Genomic DNA, 18,882 nt, shown 5'->3' on the forward strand with positions numbered 1-18,882 from the left:
GGGTGACTGAAATTAACTCCTGTTTCCATTTGTTCTCCTAAGACTCAAAGGCTGATCTTCCACCCCCTCAATTCAAAACTCTTCTTTTAAATGTCAAATATTAAAAATGACTTTTGTTTTAATTTGACTCTTCCTATTTTTTTTTCCATCTGCAGATATGTACACATTATTCTAGTAAGATTTTTATAATACTAGGCAGCTGGCTTTCTTACTCACCTAAAGTATCTGATTTATTTTAGACTTTCCTAATAATCACTATATACCCCACAGGGTTACGTGTAACACAGTCTCTTCTTGCAACCAAATTCTAGTCTCAAATAGTGACAAATCCTAATGTCTTTTATACTACAAACATTTGCAATGCTTAATTTGTTTCACTAGTTCATAAAAGTGTTTCGCAGGAGAGAAATAGCAATTAAAATAATCTTTCAATAGATAATTTAAGTTCAAACAAGCAAAATGAAAATGGAGATCAAATGGATCTATTTGAAATTAGCTGGTATCTGATAGGGAGACCCATTGGTCATCATTAAATAGATTCTTGCCACTGTTCATCCTAAATCAAGATACAGAGTAACCCAAGTGAGCAGCTTTCGACTGAAATGCAAACCAAGGCCTGCCATTTTAATAACCTAACCTTAGGACTCTGAATTTAGGTCTCACATTTAAAATGTCTCTATAGTACCTCTAACACAGACATATGACATATGTCTCCTGATCATCTTAAACACACTCTCCAAAAGCCCTCCAAATTTGGTGAAAATCTGTCCAATAGTTTCTGGACAGATTGTGTGTTTCTATGTTGGAGTTAAGAGACAAACGGAAACCCAATTTTAGCTAATAAATAATGTAACTACTTGCACTCATTCAACAGAGGTGAGCAAAGAGATATGGTCTCTGTATTTGTGGAGCTTTTCCATCTGGAGGGGACAACTGAAGTTAAAAAGTAATGAGACAAATAAATACATAATTATAGACTGTAAAAAGGGCTAATAAGAAAAAATATAGGGCACTTCCTTAGAATTACTAAAGAGACTTCATTTAGATGGGAGGTTCAAAAGATCAGGAAAAGCCTTTTTAAAGACTGACATTTAAAATGGAAAATACTGGGGGGCGCCTGGGTGGCACAGCGGTTGAGCGTCTGCCTTCGGCTCAGGGCGTGATCCTGGCCTTATGGGATCGAGCCCCACATCAGGCTCCTCTGCTGTGAGCCTGCTTCTTCCTCTCCCACTCCCCCTGCTTGTGTTCCCTCTCTCGCTGGCTGTCTCTATCTCTGTCAAATAAATAAATAAAATCTTTAAAAAAATAAATAAATAAATAAAATGGAAAATACTGGCCTGCCTGGCTGGCTCAGTTGGAAGAGCATGTGACTCTTGATCTTGGGGTAGTGAGTTTGAGCCCCACGTTGGGTACAGAGATTAAATAAATAAACTCTAGAAATAAAATAAAATGGAAAACATTTATGAAATAACAGTGTTTTTTCAAAAGCAGAAGACAGTTGCAGATATGCTTTGATTATAGTTACGGAGAAGGACAAGCACACAGACAAATCTGGAAGAGAAAACCAAAAACCAAAAAGTTGTGTTAGGGTGCTAAGATTATGGACAGGGTTCACACTTCAAAAAAGTCTTTTACTGTTGTTCTATTATTTTTACCATAATTATGACATGCATCGACACAGAATCTGAAACCCTAAAAGAGAACTTTTAGTTTGCCTTTAAGTTTGACCAAAAAACTAGCTCAGTAACAAGACTGACCTTCCTTAAAACTACAGTCGGGCAGGGGCAGGGGCGTCTGGCGGTTGAGAATCCGACTCCTGATTTCAGCTCAGGGAGGAGTCTGCTTGAGATTCTCTCCCCCTCCCTCTGCCGACCCCCACCACCTCTCTCTCTCTCTCTCTCTCTCAAACACATAAAGAAATCTTGAAAACAACAGCAGCAGCAGGGAAGAATAGAATTTGAGCCTTGGAGGCTAAGAACCTTGGACTCCAATATGGCCCAGGTACTAATTAGCTGCATGATGCGGGACAAGTTACTTGCGCTCCCTGGGAGGCTGTTTGGTCATCTCTAAGATGGAGCTAATACGACCTGCCTCATAAAGTTGTTGTGAGGATAGAACGAAAGGACAGAGAGCTGAGTCCAGTGCCCAGTAGAGAACATGTGCTTACTAAATGTTGATAGGCATTATGATCAATCCAAATGAAAAAGTGGGCTCTGTATCAAAAGTCTCCCAGGCCCAACAGAGGAGCAAACTAGAGAAATCAGATGGCTCCTCACCAATCACTAGTAAATGATTTCTCTCGGACAGTAAATCGAGGGGCTGCATTCATTTTCTCTGAGGACACCTACACTGTACCCTGAGTAAAACCAAAAAGAGCAGTCCAAGAAAAAATTTTCCTAAAGGAGAAATGAGCCCCAAATTTTAGCAATTTACTAAAAACAATTAAGGACACGTTTATTAAAAATGAAGCCTCATGGGGCAGCTGACTGGCTGAGTCAGTAGAGTAGGCAACTCTTGATCTTGGGGTTCTGAGTTCAAGCCCCACATTTACTTAAAAAAAGAAAGAAAAAAGAAGAAGCCTCCTGAAACAGTTTCCAGAAACTGAGGTAGAATCCATATAAAAATGTGGTAGATTTACACAGCTGGAATTTGCCAAGCAATGACATCACTGAGGCATGCTTTCATTTCCAGACTATTTGTGAAAATAAACTTAAAAAACAACAAGTCCATCAGACTGTCATGCATCTTCAAACATAGACACTGTCATTAAATTAGAAGGCTCTAACATCAAATATTAGGGTATTTTCTTCAACTTAAAACATTAGGTAAAAAAAATTGGGAAGCATTCAGCCAAACACTCAAAAAACCATTACTTTAATCATTTAGTTAATTGAGCAAAAAGTAAAAACGTTTTTGTTCATTCACTTCCATCAGAACAGAAAACAGTGTCAAAAGAGAAGAAGGCTTTCACTATTGCTTTGTTGAATACCTGGATTAGACTGACCACCCTTTAAGATAGTCTTTGTGTACTTCAAAACTCAAACCAAGCCACACAGAGCAGCTGCTCACTGACCAACTGGTCTGCAGAATTCAATGAACGACAAAAGGTTACCTTAATTCAATAAGATAATCAGCACACATTTACCCACCACCCAGAGTCTAACCATCTGCAAGGCGGCAGAGCCAAATGCCTATAAAACAACTGGCAGCATGCAGACATGTCCTCGTGTCCCTCATGTCAATGAAATTTCTCTCTTAGCAACAGCTAAAAAGAAGCTGAACTTTCAGAAAATCAAGATATCATGATCCAACAACTTGTTAGTAAGTTATTTTGAGTGCCACTGAGATTTCCAGGCCAGATGGGTAATATGTTTTATTCAATTGAGTCTTGTACTGGGATAACAAAATGTGAGGCAGACTCGATCTGGATCCTTTCATTGTTCAAGAGGCAAAGCAACCTAGTGGCTTCCAAATAACAGCAGGAACAATATAGCAGGAAAGAAAAAGAAAAAGAAAAGAAAAGAAAAGAAAAGAAAAAAGAAAAGAGAAAGAAAGAAAGAAAGAAAGAAAAAAAAAAACGAACCAGCAAAACCCCAACCACAAGAGCAACTTCAGAGCAAAAAACCAGTGACAATTCAGACTGCAAATCTGACATCTGCCTTTGGCCAGGATACCATTCGGCTAAACATGCATCTGTAGTGATCAAAACTACCAAATGATGATGATAATTCAACACAGAAGAGCACTGTAAACAGAATTCAATACAGAAGTTTATTTTCTTCCTAACACACTACACTTAAATCAATGGAGGCAGTATTTCCCAAGTATGGTGATGCTTTGAGGTGACCTGAATCTCAGAGTGATAAAGCTGTTGTTCCCTTTTCTATTTTCTTTCATACTCTCTCATTAAGCCAAGGAGAGGTCTCAGTTTGGTGCTAATATGTCTTTAACACCTCTGTAATGTTTGCTAATGTTCCTTTGAGAGAGCAGGCCTCAGACTCAGAGCCTTGGCAGATAGAAGTACCCAGCCACATTTTAATAAAATTTTTGAAAGTAACTTTTACAGTTACCTTCTATATCCTTTATGACAAGGAATGCTTGTTTCCTACTTATGGTAATAACAGTTTCCTTTTTCAATAGATCTATTAAAGTAAAGAAAGTGAGGTGATTTAATTTTTAATAAGTATTCTAATTACATTTAGTTTTCCAAATTTACATTTTGAAAAAATTGAGTCTACAAAAAAACTGAAGTAGTACAATCAATGCTTATATACCCTTCACCTAGATTCACCAATTAACATTTTTGCCTCATATCTTTATGTACGTCAGTATCTCTACGCATACAATCTACTCACACGTATATATTTGTGTACACACACCTCTGTTATGGTTGTTGTTGAACCATTTAGAAGTAAGTTGCATCAGCATGACACTTCACCATTAGATATTTCAGAATGCATATCCTAACTTATAAGCACATATCTCAGATAACCAAAATGTCATTATTGTAAGAGCATTAATGCCTTAATTTCCCCTAATATTTGGTTCAAATTTAAATTAATCTAATTATCCCCCAATATCTGGTCCAGAAACCAAGGTTCATGTGTGGCATTTCATTTGTTATACCTGTTTAGGGGGGTAATCTGAAAGAAATATGAAGAATATAATTAATATAATATATGAAACTGGCAGAAATTGTGAAGGAGGCACATTCTGGTTTGAAAACAATGAACTGATTAATAACGTGAGGGGAACGAGGGAAAGAATAATGTAAATAATTAATAAAGAAGGAAAAAAGACCTCTGCTATTAAACTAAACTCATATTGATAGCACAAAAAGCTATGAAGGAAAATATTTAAGACCTTCTCTTTTTTACAGGGCCTTGAACGAAGACAAAAGTAAGTGAAAAGATCACTGTCAGATCATACAGTTATATGCCAAATTGTGCTTCATTAAAAATTCCAGAGCTGATATATGTTCAAAATAACTAGCTCATCTTTTTTTATTGAACAGACACTGTGCTAGGGCCTTAAATACATCATCTCATTAAATCCTAATTGGCAGCCCCATGAAGAGTATTTTTTTATTCCTATTTTACAGATGAGATGACTGAAACGCAGGGAGTTTGTATGGGCCATTGTTTTCTTCCTATCACTAGAACTTTCCCAAGAAGAATGCACTCATATATTTCTTATATACCTAAAAAACAAATTTCAAAAGAACAAAAAACACCGAAAGTATGAATCTATTTTTTGTTAAAATATATATACAAATGTATACACAGTATTTATTTACAACTGCTTTAAAAGGGCTTGGAAGAATACATACGAATCACTAACTATGGCTGTCTCTGGAAGGCTGTTTTAGGGGAAGAACATACAGGGCCAATGAAAAACAACTCTTACTTTTTACTTTATACATTAAAATTTTTGACATTAGGTATTACTTTTATAGCTTCTTAAAAGTCAGAAACTAAATTTTAAATGCCCATATTCTTTCAATCATATTATGCTGCCACACATATGTCTTCAGTATTACCACCCATTAAGACATACTTGGTTTTGATTTAATGGTAAAAAAATAATTACTTTAAATTATAAATTATTACACTATAGTTTATTACAATACAGATCTGGATATACCATGCATTACAATGTATTACATACATCACAGCTTCTAAAACCTAGGATGGTGTTTTATCCCTCTTGTATGATGATGTACTCTCTTCCCCTCCTTCCCCTCTCCCTCTTTCACTCCCTCCCTCCCTCTCTCTCACACACAAACATGCCCATGCACATCCGTGCGTGCGCGCGCGCACACACACACACTCTGGTCCCCTAATATAAGCATAACAAAAGGACTGGCAAGAGGGAATAAGCTTACTAATAAGAACACGTCTTTACTGAATAGACATGTTTATAAAATGCTAGAGGTATATTCATTAAGACTGAAATTTTAAAATATGTCAGGAAAATTTACTACTCAAAGGACTGTCACTCATTAAATAATACACCATGAACATGTGGGATTCATACTCTGAAAGTAAGGATGGTTAAATATTAGGAAATTGGTTATTATAATTAATCATATGAAAGATTAAAGGAGAAAAATCGTATCTCCATAAAACCTGAAAAGATATTCGGTAAAATTAAAAATCCACACCTGATATAACTTCTTTAACATAATGAATGCATAAGCCAGCATCACATTTAACAGGGAGATATTGAAGTATTCCCCCAAAGCATCTTCACTATCACTAGTATTCATTAACATCATAGAAAAAACCATATCATGCAAACAGTAATGGCTACCTGAGTATCAGAAAACAGACTTTAACATAAAGTTGTTACTAGAGGGATGCCTGGATGGTGCAGTCGGTTAAGCGTCTGATCCAACTCTGGGTTTTGGCTCAGGTCATGATCTCAGGGTTGTGAGATAGACTCCTGTGTCGGGCTCTGCAGTCTGTTTGAGAGTCTCTCTCCGTCTCCCTCTGCCCCTCCCCACCTCCTGCGCGCTCGCTCGCTCTCTCTCAAATAAATAAATCTTAAAAAAAAAAAGTTGTTACTAGAAAAAAAAAAGACATTGTATAATTATGAAAGGTTCAATAAATGAAGAAAATATAGCAATTATAAATACATATGCACCTAATAGGGCCTCAAGACAGGTTAAGAAAAATGGACAATAATGAAAGAACAGACTATTCAGTATTAATACTTTCAGTAATAATCAAGGAGAAGATCAACAAACAGAAGTTTTGAACAGCACTACAAACCAACTAGATCTAACCGACATTTACAGATGTCTCTAGTCAAGAACAGCAGAATACATCTTCTTCTCAAGTGCACATAGAACATTTTTCAGATAGAACGCAGGTAAAGCCATAAAGCAAGCCTCAATCAATGAAAAAGGACTGAAATCATACAAACTATGTTCTGACCACAATGGAATGAAATTAGAAACCCGTTTTTAAAAAGTAAATTTAGGAAATTTACAGCCCAGTGTAAATCTCTGAGCAACACTAAATGAGAGTGAGGTAGCTGGAAAGGTCAGGCAGCAGGATAGGGGCCAGAGTATGATAGACAACAGTTCAAAGTATGCCCACCAAGAAACCCACTCTCTCCCAACCGTGTCAGATTTAATGCAGCAAGCATTTCTGACAAATGCACTTTTACAGCATTAAAGCTAATAGCTAATCAGTTAAAATAAACCCTTTTTGGAACCCTCAGTTTCACAAGATGATCATAAGAAGTTAGTGAAACAGGCTGGCTGACATACAGGGATAGCTAAGACCCTCTAGTGCCCCTTTAAGGGGCAAATGATTTCAAGGATATATCTATTCCAGCAATCCTTGGAAATGGGAATACTGTACCATGGAGGCCACTTGCATCTTGCTTCCTCCCTCCTCCCCAACATTCCAAAGGAAAACTAGAGACAGAGAGCTCCACAGGTTAAATAAGGTTAAGTGAAATAAAAGTTGGAAAGTTAATTTAATTAAAATTTTCAAAGGCAAAAGTGAAACTGTATTAAGAGAGATCTGGATTTCTGATAGATATAAAGTTACTATATAATTTTATAAAAGCATCATAAATTAGTGCAGAAAGTAAGAATTATATGATACTGAAATAATTAGTCCACTATTAAAGCAAATGAACAAAAAACGGATCCTTATACCATTTACCAAAAGAAAAATTACAATTTTAATGACTTAAGTATAACAGTACTAGAGACAAACCAAAAAAAACAAAAGGAAATATTAGTAAATGCCTTCTCTTAATTCAAGACTGGGAAGAACATTCTAAAAATAACCAAGAAAAAAACAAAAATTGGTAATAGTATACAGTATAGTTCATGGTTCTACCAGAGTAATATTTACATACTTATAAAAGTATAAACACTGAATACAAATACTGTCCTAAGCAAAAATGAAAGGCAATGGGAAAGGGAAGGGAATATGTGTATGAAAGAACTTTATCCTTATTTTTGCTCAGCAAGAAGTCAACAGAAAATGTCTAAAGTTGAAACTTAAGAAATAGCATTGTAAGAATGTTGTTTAAAAATACAAAACTCTACCTTCCAGAAGAAATGACTAAATATGGTTGAAAAAGTTGACGATGGTTGCCTCCAGGGGAAGAAGGATGGGGAGATAATCAAAACACAGTTATTGAACAATGGCTATTAAACACAAAACATGTTAGAGTTATTCATAAAGAAACGCAAAGGAAAGTAACAGGGGTTCACTCTTACGTCTACCACATTAGCAAGATAAGAAGCCAAGTGGATGACCAAAGCCTCTCATACTCTGCCTACTTTTTGACAATATGTTCCAAGAGTCTTGGAAAAAGAATTCATGTTTATGCTCCGGTATACCCCCTCCAATAATTTACCCTATGGGAAATAATTACCTCTATATGCACAAATTTTTAGTAGCAATAACAAATAAATATATAATAAATAAATAAAGTAAGGAAGGAATAAATAACTAAAACTGTAATAATATTACAGTATTATCTGTAATAGCAGAGCAGTTAGGAATATCCCACATGTTGAAAACATGTCAGAGGCAATACTTCCAGCCATTTAAAGTCACACTGCAAAGGATAATCAACAATATAGAAAAAGGCTCACAAAAGATTTTAAATGTAGAAAGCAACATATAAAAGTATATAGCTAATACAGTCCTCTTTTTTAACAAATATATACATGTAGGAGGAAAAAAAAGAGTGGAAGTACATACAAAGTTTTTAACAGTGTTTATCTTTGGAGTGAAATCTGCAGTCAGGGTGTATCGCCCCTGAACCTTTCTGTATTTTTCAAAGTCTATCCAGCAAACATGTATTACTCTGAAAACATACTCTTTTTCTGACTATGTAAATAACAAGAAGTGGGGAAGCAACAACACAGAAATGTGGATGTTAGCAACTCATGGCCTATGTGAATAGAGCAAGCGTCCAATAGGAAAGAAGGTCTTCATGAGAAGGTGATACAGACATCAATTTACACTTTTCCCTCAAGAGCAGAAGGGCCGCTGCCCCTTCCACAACCTGGACTCTGCTCAGCTGCCCCTCCTATCATGGCCTAGGAAAAGCTCAGTACCTCGCTATCTGAGGGCTATGCAGTTGGAGCAGACAATCCCCATTCAGTTGGTGCTATTATCTCCATTCATCGGCTGAGGAAACTGAGGCACAGACTGAACTTGGCCAGCAGGAAAGTCAGGATCTGAACTAAGCATTCTGGCTTCAGAGCCTTTTTCTTTAGAATATCTGTAAGATCCCTTTCAGCAGAAACCAGGGCTTCACCCAACTAGCACAACCTAGACTTCCCTCAACCACCTGACGAGACTCCTGCACGTCTACAGAAGAAAGTTAGCCCGGGGAGGGATTCCCAAACTTCCACTGCACACCGGCATTTCCTGGAGCTTTTCAAGAAGTTCTAATGCCTGGCTCCCACCCTCAACATTGATTTAGTAGGTATGTGGTGTGATCTGGGCTTCAGATTTTTTTTTTTTTTTTTTTTTTACCAGTCATCTTTAGTGGATGCTAATTCTGAATTAGGATATGAAAGGATTCAAGGGTGCCAGGCAAAGGTCACGGTCAGGAATGCCGAATGTGCCTCCACACTGGGCCCTCTTCAGTGGTACTTGCGTAGCCGCTCGTGTTTGAGTTCCTTGTAACAACGACAGTAGTTGAAGAGCACGTAAGCTGCCAGCACCATAGAAATCCCAGCCACGCCCCCTCTCTTCACATTGATATACTTGTTGTAATACCGGTAGTAACCTCTTTGAAATGCTCCGGCAATGCCCTTAGGGGTGAAATCCCGCATCAGTATCCAGCTAGGCAGCTCTCCTAGTTTCACATCCATGAGCTTCTTCTCCACTGGTACTACTGACGCCATTTTGGAGTCCTGGGTGTCCCGGGCTTCAGAATTTTTAAGTGCTCCTCAGATGATTCAAATGTGCAACAAAGTTTGGGAACCACTGGCCTGAGTCCAACGATTTGTTGAAGGAGAGGAGAGGGGAGAAACTCCAGAAAAATAATCATAAGCTAAGCCCAACAATTTGCATAAAACCTAGAGGTTCACAACTCCCTGAAAACAGTCCTTGGAACTTAGCTTAAAACACATAAACTTGGGGTCACCTGGGTGACACAGTTGGTTGAGCATCTGACTCTTGGTTTCGCCTCGGGTCATAATCTTCGGGTCATGGGATGGAGCCCCGAGTCAGGCTCCTCACTCAGCACAGAGTCCACTTGGGCCTCTCTCCCTCTCCCACGGCCCCTCCCCGCCGCACTTTCTCACGCTCTCTAAAATGGATAAATAAACCTGTAAAAACAACACATGAACTTGGTGATCTTAAAGTTCACCTGCAACTCTAAAATCTTACTCTTTAGTTGAAGAATTATCATACAACAGTTTTACTGAATTAATTCATGGTAGACAAGAAATGAATGTGATGCTTTTTGGTTTTCTTCTCTGAACCACAAACTACAACTTCAACTAATGAATGATTTCCTCTGGGATGTGTATTTGGGAGAAATGAGGAAAGAGATCAGTTGTATAACCTTTACTTCAGCACAATCCAAACTCCTCAACCAAACACAAAGATGTCTAGACAAATGAATGGTTGTTGTGAAGAGAAAGGCAGAGGGGAGGGCCCATCATCAAACCATCTTGGGAAACTGAGGGTTAAGCAAGTTAAATATCAGAACTCCTCAGGGGCTTTGAATCTCAGAACATTATTAGCATCATGAACATCTTCCAAAGAGTACTTCATTCTACCTCAGAACATCATCTGGGAAAAGCCACCTTATGTGATGTCATACTATAAATTTTAAGTCTTTTCAGTCACTCCTGTAATGAACACTAAAAAGGCACTTAGAGGTCCAAGTTTATACAAACCTGTGTAACTCTCTTTAATACCTTTAAAAGAAGTTTTTCTTCAAGAGGCAAATAAGAGGTAGTGTACCATAGTGGTTAAGTGTACAAGCTACAGAGCCAAGATGCCTGGGTTTGAATCCTGGCTCTACTACACGACAGCTCTGTGACCTTGGGCAAGTCCTTTAACCCCATGTGCCTCAATTCCCTCTTTTGTAAACTAAGAATGAAAAGAAGGACTACCTCATAGGCAAGTTAACTATATTTAAAGCACTTTAAGTAGTGCCTGCCTCACGATAAGCAATACAGAAATGTTGGTGATTTTTTTAAAGATTTTATTTGTATTTACTTGAGAGAGAGAGACAGCGTGTGCACACACACAAGCAGGGGGCAGGGACAGAGGGAGAGCGAGCAGCAGACTCTACACCGAGCAGGGAGCCTGATGTGGGGCTCGATGCCCATGACCTGAGCAGACATTTAAACGACTGAGCCACCCAGGTGCCCTGAAACGTTGGTGGTTAGTATTCATTCCTATAGAAAAGATGATCTCAATCACTCCGTAAATGAACACTACCACACTGGTCATTTGAGAAGGAATCATATAGCTGCGTGTTTTGGTATGTTTCAATTGATAATCTTAATTACCATTTGGATATCATTTATATTTTATAATTTCTATAGTGCCTAGTACAGTGCTTTATATGTTAGAATTCTGTAGATATGTGCTGATTTCATCCAGGTAAAGGAGAAGCCTAGAAAGTGATGCTGTGGCTATATTCCAACCTTTGTGCCAGGATTAAAACACCAGCTCCAACACGTCCTGTGCACTCTTGGGAAACGTACCTTCTCTGGCCTGTTTCTTCATCTGTAAAATTCCGTTAATAACAGTACTTATTTCTCAGAGTTCATATAATATTATTTTGTATATAGTAAGTACGTACAGTGTTACCTGGTACATAGTAAGCACTGAGTGTTTAATATTAGTATCTTCTTACATGTTTTCTATAGAGCCTTCCTATCTAATATGAACTGCTTATTAAGCACACTTTACCAGGTGCGTGCTTTAACCACATTCCTTTGCTTCTGTTGTGTATCAGAGACAAAATGGGGAACTTTAAAATAGTCAAAAACACAAATAATGAATTTTAGAAGAGCCAAGGTACTTCCTGCAAGATACATGGTGATGTTTATGTCAGATTAAAAACGACCTAAAAAGTGGCAGTCTTGTCGGTATCTATTTATTTCATTTTGCTCTGAAATTTTCAGGAGCTAGAAAAATACATACAATTTGCACTTGATCAATGTTCTGCAAACTGCCTGCAGGATTGTATGCATACCCCAGTAAGATTTATTGCTAACCAACATGCCATGCTAAATTGAAATCAAGATATTACACAATATTCCAATAAAGAGGTAATTTTATAAGTTGGTATAAATGCTTTGTGAGGATGTAATTGTTGGCATCTTGTTATATTTCAATAGCTGGTAGAAAATGAGATAAGTTGGAAGGTTTACAGAGGGTCAGAGCTCATCAGATGAGAAGATCATCTTTTTTTATCAGCTCTACAGAGCACATTTATAGGCTGATAACTAAACAGCTATTCTTTAACAATTGGAACAGTCATTATTTCCAAAACATTCCAACCAAGTGCAGCTACTATGGGAGATTCTACTAAAACACTATGAAATGAAAGAAAAAGAATCCTTGAGGTTAACTGCCTTTGTGAATCTTGATTTGATATTTATCTTTTCTGAGTTTTTACTAAGAACTGAAAGAATACAATATATATCCACCTGCATATTTTACTTTCCAACTTTATTCAGATATAATTGGCATAACACTGTAAGCATGACATTGTTCTTTTTAAAATGAGTCCGTTTCTTTTTCAGCCTATTTAGAGTTTTCTAATTGAGGATTCAAAGACGACATAAAATTCTTCCAATGACACTTAGTATTTAAAATGTCACCAAAGAGCCTATCTTATTAAGTATCTTACATATTTTTTTCATGCACTCTGTGGGCATTTAAAGAAAGATCCTTCTTTACAACTTTAAATGCACTTCTCAGAGAACAGTCTGGATATCCAACTCCTATTGTTAAAAACTGCCAAATCCATCTTTCAACTTGCCAGTTAAGAAACACTAAGTGGAAGCAGGAGGCAGCCCCTGTTCCTGTTCTTATGGAAATGATTCAGGATGTACCATCAGGCCACCTGACTCCCAGACTTCAGCTAGCATTAACCCCATAAACTGTGATTCATTCTTTTCTAAGCAGATTTATAGACCGTGTTACATCATAGCCCCCAAACCCTCAAAGACTGGCAACCTCCAATGTAAAAACTGATTTAGGTGAGGATACCGAGACCACTGCGTGGGAAGCAGAATAATGCACCACCACCACCACCACCCTCTCAACCAGTATCCACTTCCTAATACCAAGAACCTGTGGATCCGTCACCTTATATGGCAAAATGATCCTACAGGTAGGATTAAGTTAAGGACTTTGAGATGGGGAGATTATCCTGGATTCTCTAAATGGCCTCAATCTAATCACATGAATCCTTTGAAAGCTGTCCAGGTTGTGGTCAGAGAGAGATGTGACTACGGAAAAATGGTCAGAGAGATTCAAGAGATTCAACGCTGCTGGTTTTGAAGATGAGGGAGATGGCCAGAGCCAAGGAATGCAGGCAGCATGCAGAAGCTGGAAAAGGTGAGGAAACACATTTTCCCCTACAGGCTCCCTATCCACGCTTTGATTTTAATCCAGTGAGGCCCATGTTGGACTTCTGACCTACAGAACTGTTAAGACAATAAATTTGCATTGTTTTAAGCTATTAAGTTTGTGGTAATTTGTTACAACAGTAATAGAAAACTAATACACACAAATGAAAAACTAATACACACCATTCACATGGTAAAGAGAAATCTAAGAGCACCTTAGTCAACTCATCAAATAAGCACCACCATAACGAGACAACCTAAAAGGATGTATCTCCTGATAGGACATCACCCACACAGTATTCTTGCCAAAAAGAATCTGATCATGAGGAACACAATCATGTAAACACTAGTTGTGGGACATCCCATAAGACAATTGTCCTAGACTTGATAAAATGTCACTGATGTATTATGTGTCACTTATACTCAAATAAAAAAAATTAATTTTTAAAAATCGTAAAAAATAATCAAAAAATAAACCGCAAAAAAAGCCACTGATGTGAAAAGCAAAAAAAGAGGGAAAACCATTCTCTATTAAAGATATAACAACCAAATGCAATGCACAATCCTTAACTGGATCCCAGATTAAAAACAAAAGTTACTGACATTTTCCGACCATTTGGGAAACCATGGTCTACTGGATAACACTCTTGTTTCACTGTTGAATTTCTTACATGAAGTAACAATATTGTGGTTATATAGGAAAATGTTTCTCAGTATATAATTATCATTATGACTTAATATCATAACATCTTAACATCTTAATGTCTGCCATTTATTTTCGTAACAGTTTGGCCAAAAATTATGACTACGTTATGTATTTGTATACACACACAGAAGAGAGAGAAAGAACAAATGGACCAAAATGTTAACAACTGGTGAATCTAAGTGAAAGAAATACAGCGCTTACTGTACTACTCTTCCAACTTTTATGAAATATTGCAATTTCACAAATTACAAAGTTAAGGGGGAAATACCTTCCCAGTTCCCTTCACTACCTACCTTTCCTAGTCCCCTCACCAGCCACCAGAAGCCTAACAGGAATAAGGCATGTTCTTCAAACCACACTCTTCGTTAGCGGATCCTGTTTTCTGCAGCGTTACATACATCTCAAGCCTCAATAGCTAGGGTTGGGTTTTAATACAAGGTAGAAGCTTCTACATGGCATTAAAATACCAGTTTTGTAAACAAGCTGACCAAGTATCAAACAGGAATCATCATTTGATGTCCTTTAATTCTAGCTTTGAGTATGAGCCTCTCTCACTATTTCTCTTACCCCATATAACTTTTAACCTCTATTTCTTGAATTTCATCATGCCCATTTATGATTTGAGACAATCAGAAGCATGGCAGTAAACCATGGACAAAAATCAGGACTGGCCACATCAGATACTACTCCAGAAACATTCAAGTGCTGCCTGCCTCTGGCTCCCAGCCCACATCACTCTGAGTATCACAGGCAGCCCAGACCAAAGCTCACCTCCTTCCTGTAGGCCTCACTGCTGTCCATATGGCAGCTTACTGACATCAAAGAAGATGGAAGAAATTATCTAAATTCACCAGGCTAGTCCCATTCCCTCCCTTGAACTGTAGAAGAGTCACTGATATCTCAATTACCTCTTCTGCAATACCTTTTCCCTTGTATGCTAAGATTTTGCAATGCTAAATAAAAGCGGGGGCATGGGGGAGGATACTGGACTAACAGATGGAGGATTAAGAACAAAAGACCTCCCTGACAGGGGGAACAAGAGCTAAAATGTTTGTATACCTACCATAATAGTACAGAGGAACAAAAATTGAACTTGTAAATAAAATTAAGTTGTTCTTCTGAAACGCCTGTCTAGCTACAGACAGGAAAAGGCCCAGCATGGTTTCTATGTATGTTATGCTGTTTCTAATAGAAAGGACACAATCAAGCCAAAACAAACATCTGTTAAACAGTTAAGTTTGTTAATGAAACAAAATTGCAGCTGGTTTTATCAAAGATCAAAAGTGAAGCAAATTAGAGAAAGGATGTCTGAACAAAGCTGGTTTCTAAAAAATAATGGCTAAAGAATTCTAAACCTACTTGTCAAATTAACACAAATCCTTCCTGGATTTTACTTAGACCACTGATTAGTATTTATTTTGTAGCTTTGTAAAGACCAGACTCACAGTTTAAATCTAGTAACAGTCACTCTAGAGCTTTCGTCTCTATAGTTCATTTTGCAGATTTTTCAAAATGCTACCTTCATAAAGCAAAAAGTTATGCTCTCTGTTAATATTCTGTGACTTAAAAGGCTCACATGTAAAAGGAAAAAACAATAGTATACAGTTTGCAGCTCCTGGAGACGGCTGTGGGAAAGCAGTCTGACCCCAAGCAGAAACCTAATAATGGATTAGCACTTCACAAGGCACGGCCATACCTCCTCTTCTTACGTGTACAAAGCCCCCATCACCACCTGAAGACCGTGAGATAAGGGCACCTACACACAAATACAAACATGTTTTTTTCATGGCCCTGCTAACTCAAAATGTCACAAACAAATTACATGGCTGACTCATTTGCTAACTTTGATTTAGTCAGCTAATTGATGTTTACGTACTCAGAAACATTAATAGATCACAGAGATCAAGGTACCTGAGAAGATGCAGACTCATGTGTGAAATGCTGGTGTAACTAGAGATGAGCAGTTTCATCAAATCTACTGCAGCTTAACGTGCCAGCCAAGAAAACAATTTGTAAGCTAAACAAAGTCTTGACAATCAAAATTTGCCAGTGCAGTGATACACCAATGACGTTTTCTCGTGTACCCTTTGTACATGATTAATGCACAAAGAAAATACATAAAAAGAACAGAGACCTTCATTCTGAGAAACCTTAAAATATACTACTTATTAAAATAAAGTAAAATAAAGTTTGTAGAGAAAGGGCGAATAAAAATCTTTGCCAGTCCAGATACAATCTGAATGAATCACCAAACAGCACTTAACCGTTAAATAACTTCAAAGCTATAAAACAAAGATTTTCTTGGCACTTCAAGTACATCAAATGTGGCTCTTGTAAGCCAAACAGGACCATGGGGTACAGTAAATTCCTGAATGCTACTGAAAATATCCAGAATTAGTCAAAAACCCACCCCCTTAGCATCCCTGACGCTTGGAAGAAAATGACAGGAGGAAATCAGAAAACAGACTGATCTATACACACAGATCATCCAGGACACACGTGCTGTCGAAAAGGCAGCTCCGGTATCAAGTACATCTAGGATCCAAAGAGTTAAAAAGGACGTTTTAAGACTCATTCTCCGACATAACGTTGCTACTTTACCTGAAGCCTACTCCATTAGGAGTCTAGACAAGTCCCATCTTGATCAAAGCTCAAAAGCGGAACAAGCTGTCGTGCCTCAGAGACCAACAGAAAGACTCATTCACTCTTCATTTTATCTTTCCCTTGACCCGACTAACTAGTTTGAGACAATCCAAGTGCTCGCTCAATAACACCTCAACAACTGGTATTATTATCTGCCCACAAAGTAGTCCTCAGATAGTCTATTTGGAAGAACTACCGAAGCTTAATTATAGAACAACGTAAACTGCAAGATTTTTCCTTCCCTGACCCCGAAACAGAAGGTATTTGATCCATCTAGTCTTCCACATTGTCCACACTGTCTGACTTTAGTCCTTCTAAAACTGACTTTTATCCACACCGATTCCAAAATTCAGGTTGTACGGAGGAGTGTATTTTACAATGTTTAGGGCTCTATCCCACTTTCAGCTGAATACACAGAGCTAAGCACTCTTTGAGAAATGTGACATCTGCAATACAAAGGACAGCAATTCAAAGGAAAACTAACAAGGTCAATAGAGAGGAGGACACTTGGACTCTATATAATTAGCAGATAGAAAATACACACATTTCTGCCAAAAAGATCCAGAGTCTGAGACTATGAACAATTCCCCTAGGGCCGAGAGACTTCTGGAAGCCTGCCACATCAAAGAACAATATGGACTAGTGAATGGTCCTTCACAAAGTACAGGCGATTGGAAAAGTCCCAGAGAAAGACAAGGAGGGTCTCTCTAGGGCAGGGATAATGGGACTGGAGAGGCAAGGACAAAGTGGAGAAAACCAAAGAAAGGGAACTAAAAATAAAGTTCTTTTATTTATGGCATTACACAACACAGGAAAGTAACGAAGGATGTACACTAATCTTATATTTATGGAAATATTTCATACTAATAACATTGTCAAAAGCCCTAATAAAGTATCTCCCTAAAAGGGAGCGGGGGACAAACAGAACAAACAACTGAACGAGCCAGGACCACAAGGGATTTTTAACACAGTATGGTCTCTCAGCCCTGTTTCAGATCATCTGTGGTCCTTTTTAAACTCCTTATGGAAAGTGTCACTGTTTTTGTTAATTCTTTTTGAAGGCTTCTACAAGATTGTTATTTCACTTCTTCAAGAAAAAAAACATCAAAAGCCCTACCTGATAATAGAAGCATCTCCCTTTCCAACTATAGCAGCCTAAAATGAGAGTTCCCATATTATGTACTGTACTGGAAACAGCAATATTTGATACTTAATTATAGCAAACATTGCCAATAAAGTGAAATACCAAGGATTCTGTTTAAAATTGAACTAAACTGGGGCTCCTGGGTGGCACAGCGGTTAAGCGTCTGCCTTCAGCTCAGGGCGTGATCCCGGTGTTACGGGATCGAGCCCCTCATCGGGCTCCTCCACTATGAGCCTGCTTCTTCCTCTCCCACTCCCCCTGCTGTGTTCCCTCTCTCACTGGCTGTCTCTATCTCTGTCAAATAAATAAAATCTTTAAAAAAAAATAGAAATAAAAAAATAAAATTGAACTAAACTGATTTTATAAAAATGCTAAAGCCCAAATATTCAAATGGAATCTTAATGCTACAAAGTGTGTGGTTGATAACTCAAGTCTCTCTCAGAATATTTGACTTTCCGAAGTCCTCATAATCCGACCTAATTGAGCTTTACCACTTTTAATGAGAAACACTAATACTATCCTTTAGGAGTTCCCTCACCAAGTCAAAGATAAAAGTTTTATCTTCAGTGGTTTAATTCATTTCCATATCACCTCACCAAAGAGAGCTTTCTTAAATAAATACAAAGAAGTTATGCTAAGGAGCCAGTGTGGTAATATCCAATTTGAATTCTAGACTATCAGAAGATGTGCAATTACATTTCAGAAAGGAAGGAGCCCTTCTATTTTAACTTGCATTGTATTCCTCCTAGCAGCCATGCATAGGAATGATGATGATGTTAAATCTAATTAGACACAGAT

General features: G+C 37.7%; 2 protein-coding genes across 3 annotated transcripts in view; both read right to left on the reverse strand.

The window, feature by feature from the left end:
• The window catches only part of KAT6B (lysine acetyltransferase 6B), a 178,046-nt gene that overhangs the window by 140,747 nt on the left and 18,417 nt on the right, over nucleotides 1-18,882 (reverse strand). The gene's annotated exons all lie outside the window — the stretch shown is intronic.
• On the reverse strand, nucleotides 9,518-10,978 carry LOC121101318 (ATP synthase subunit f, mitochondrial-like). The gene has a single exon (XM_040624815.1). It carries the CDS (start codon nucleotides 9,890-9,892, stop codon nucleotides 9,629-9,631), a length of 264 nt encoding a protein of 87 aa, XP_040480749.1. The 5' UTR covers nucleotides 9,893-10,978; the 3' UTR covers nucleotides 9,518-9,628.

Source organism: Ursus maritimus, unplaced genomic scaffold, assembly GCF_017311325.1.
Source record: "Ursus maritimus isolate PB19 unplaced genomic scaffold, ASM1731132v1 scaffold_7, whole genome shotgun sequence".
NCBI classification, from domain to species: domain Eukaryota; kingdom Metazoa; phylum Chordata; class Mammalia; order Carnivora; family Ursidae; genus Ursus; species Ursus maritimus.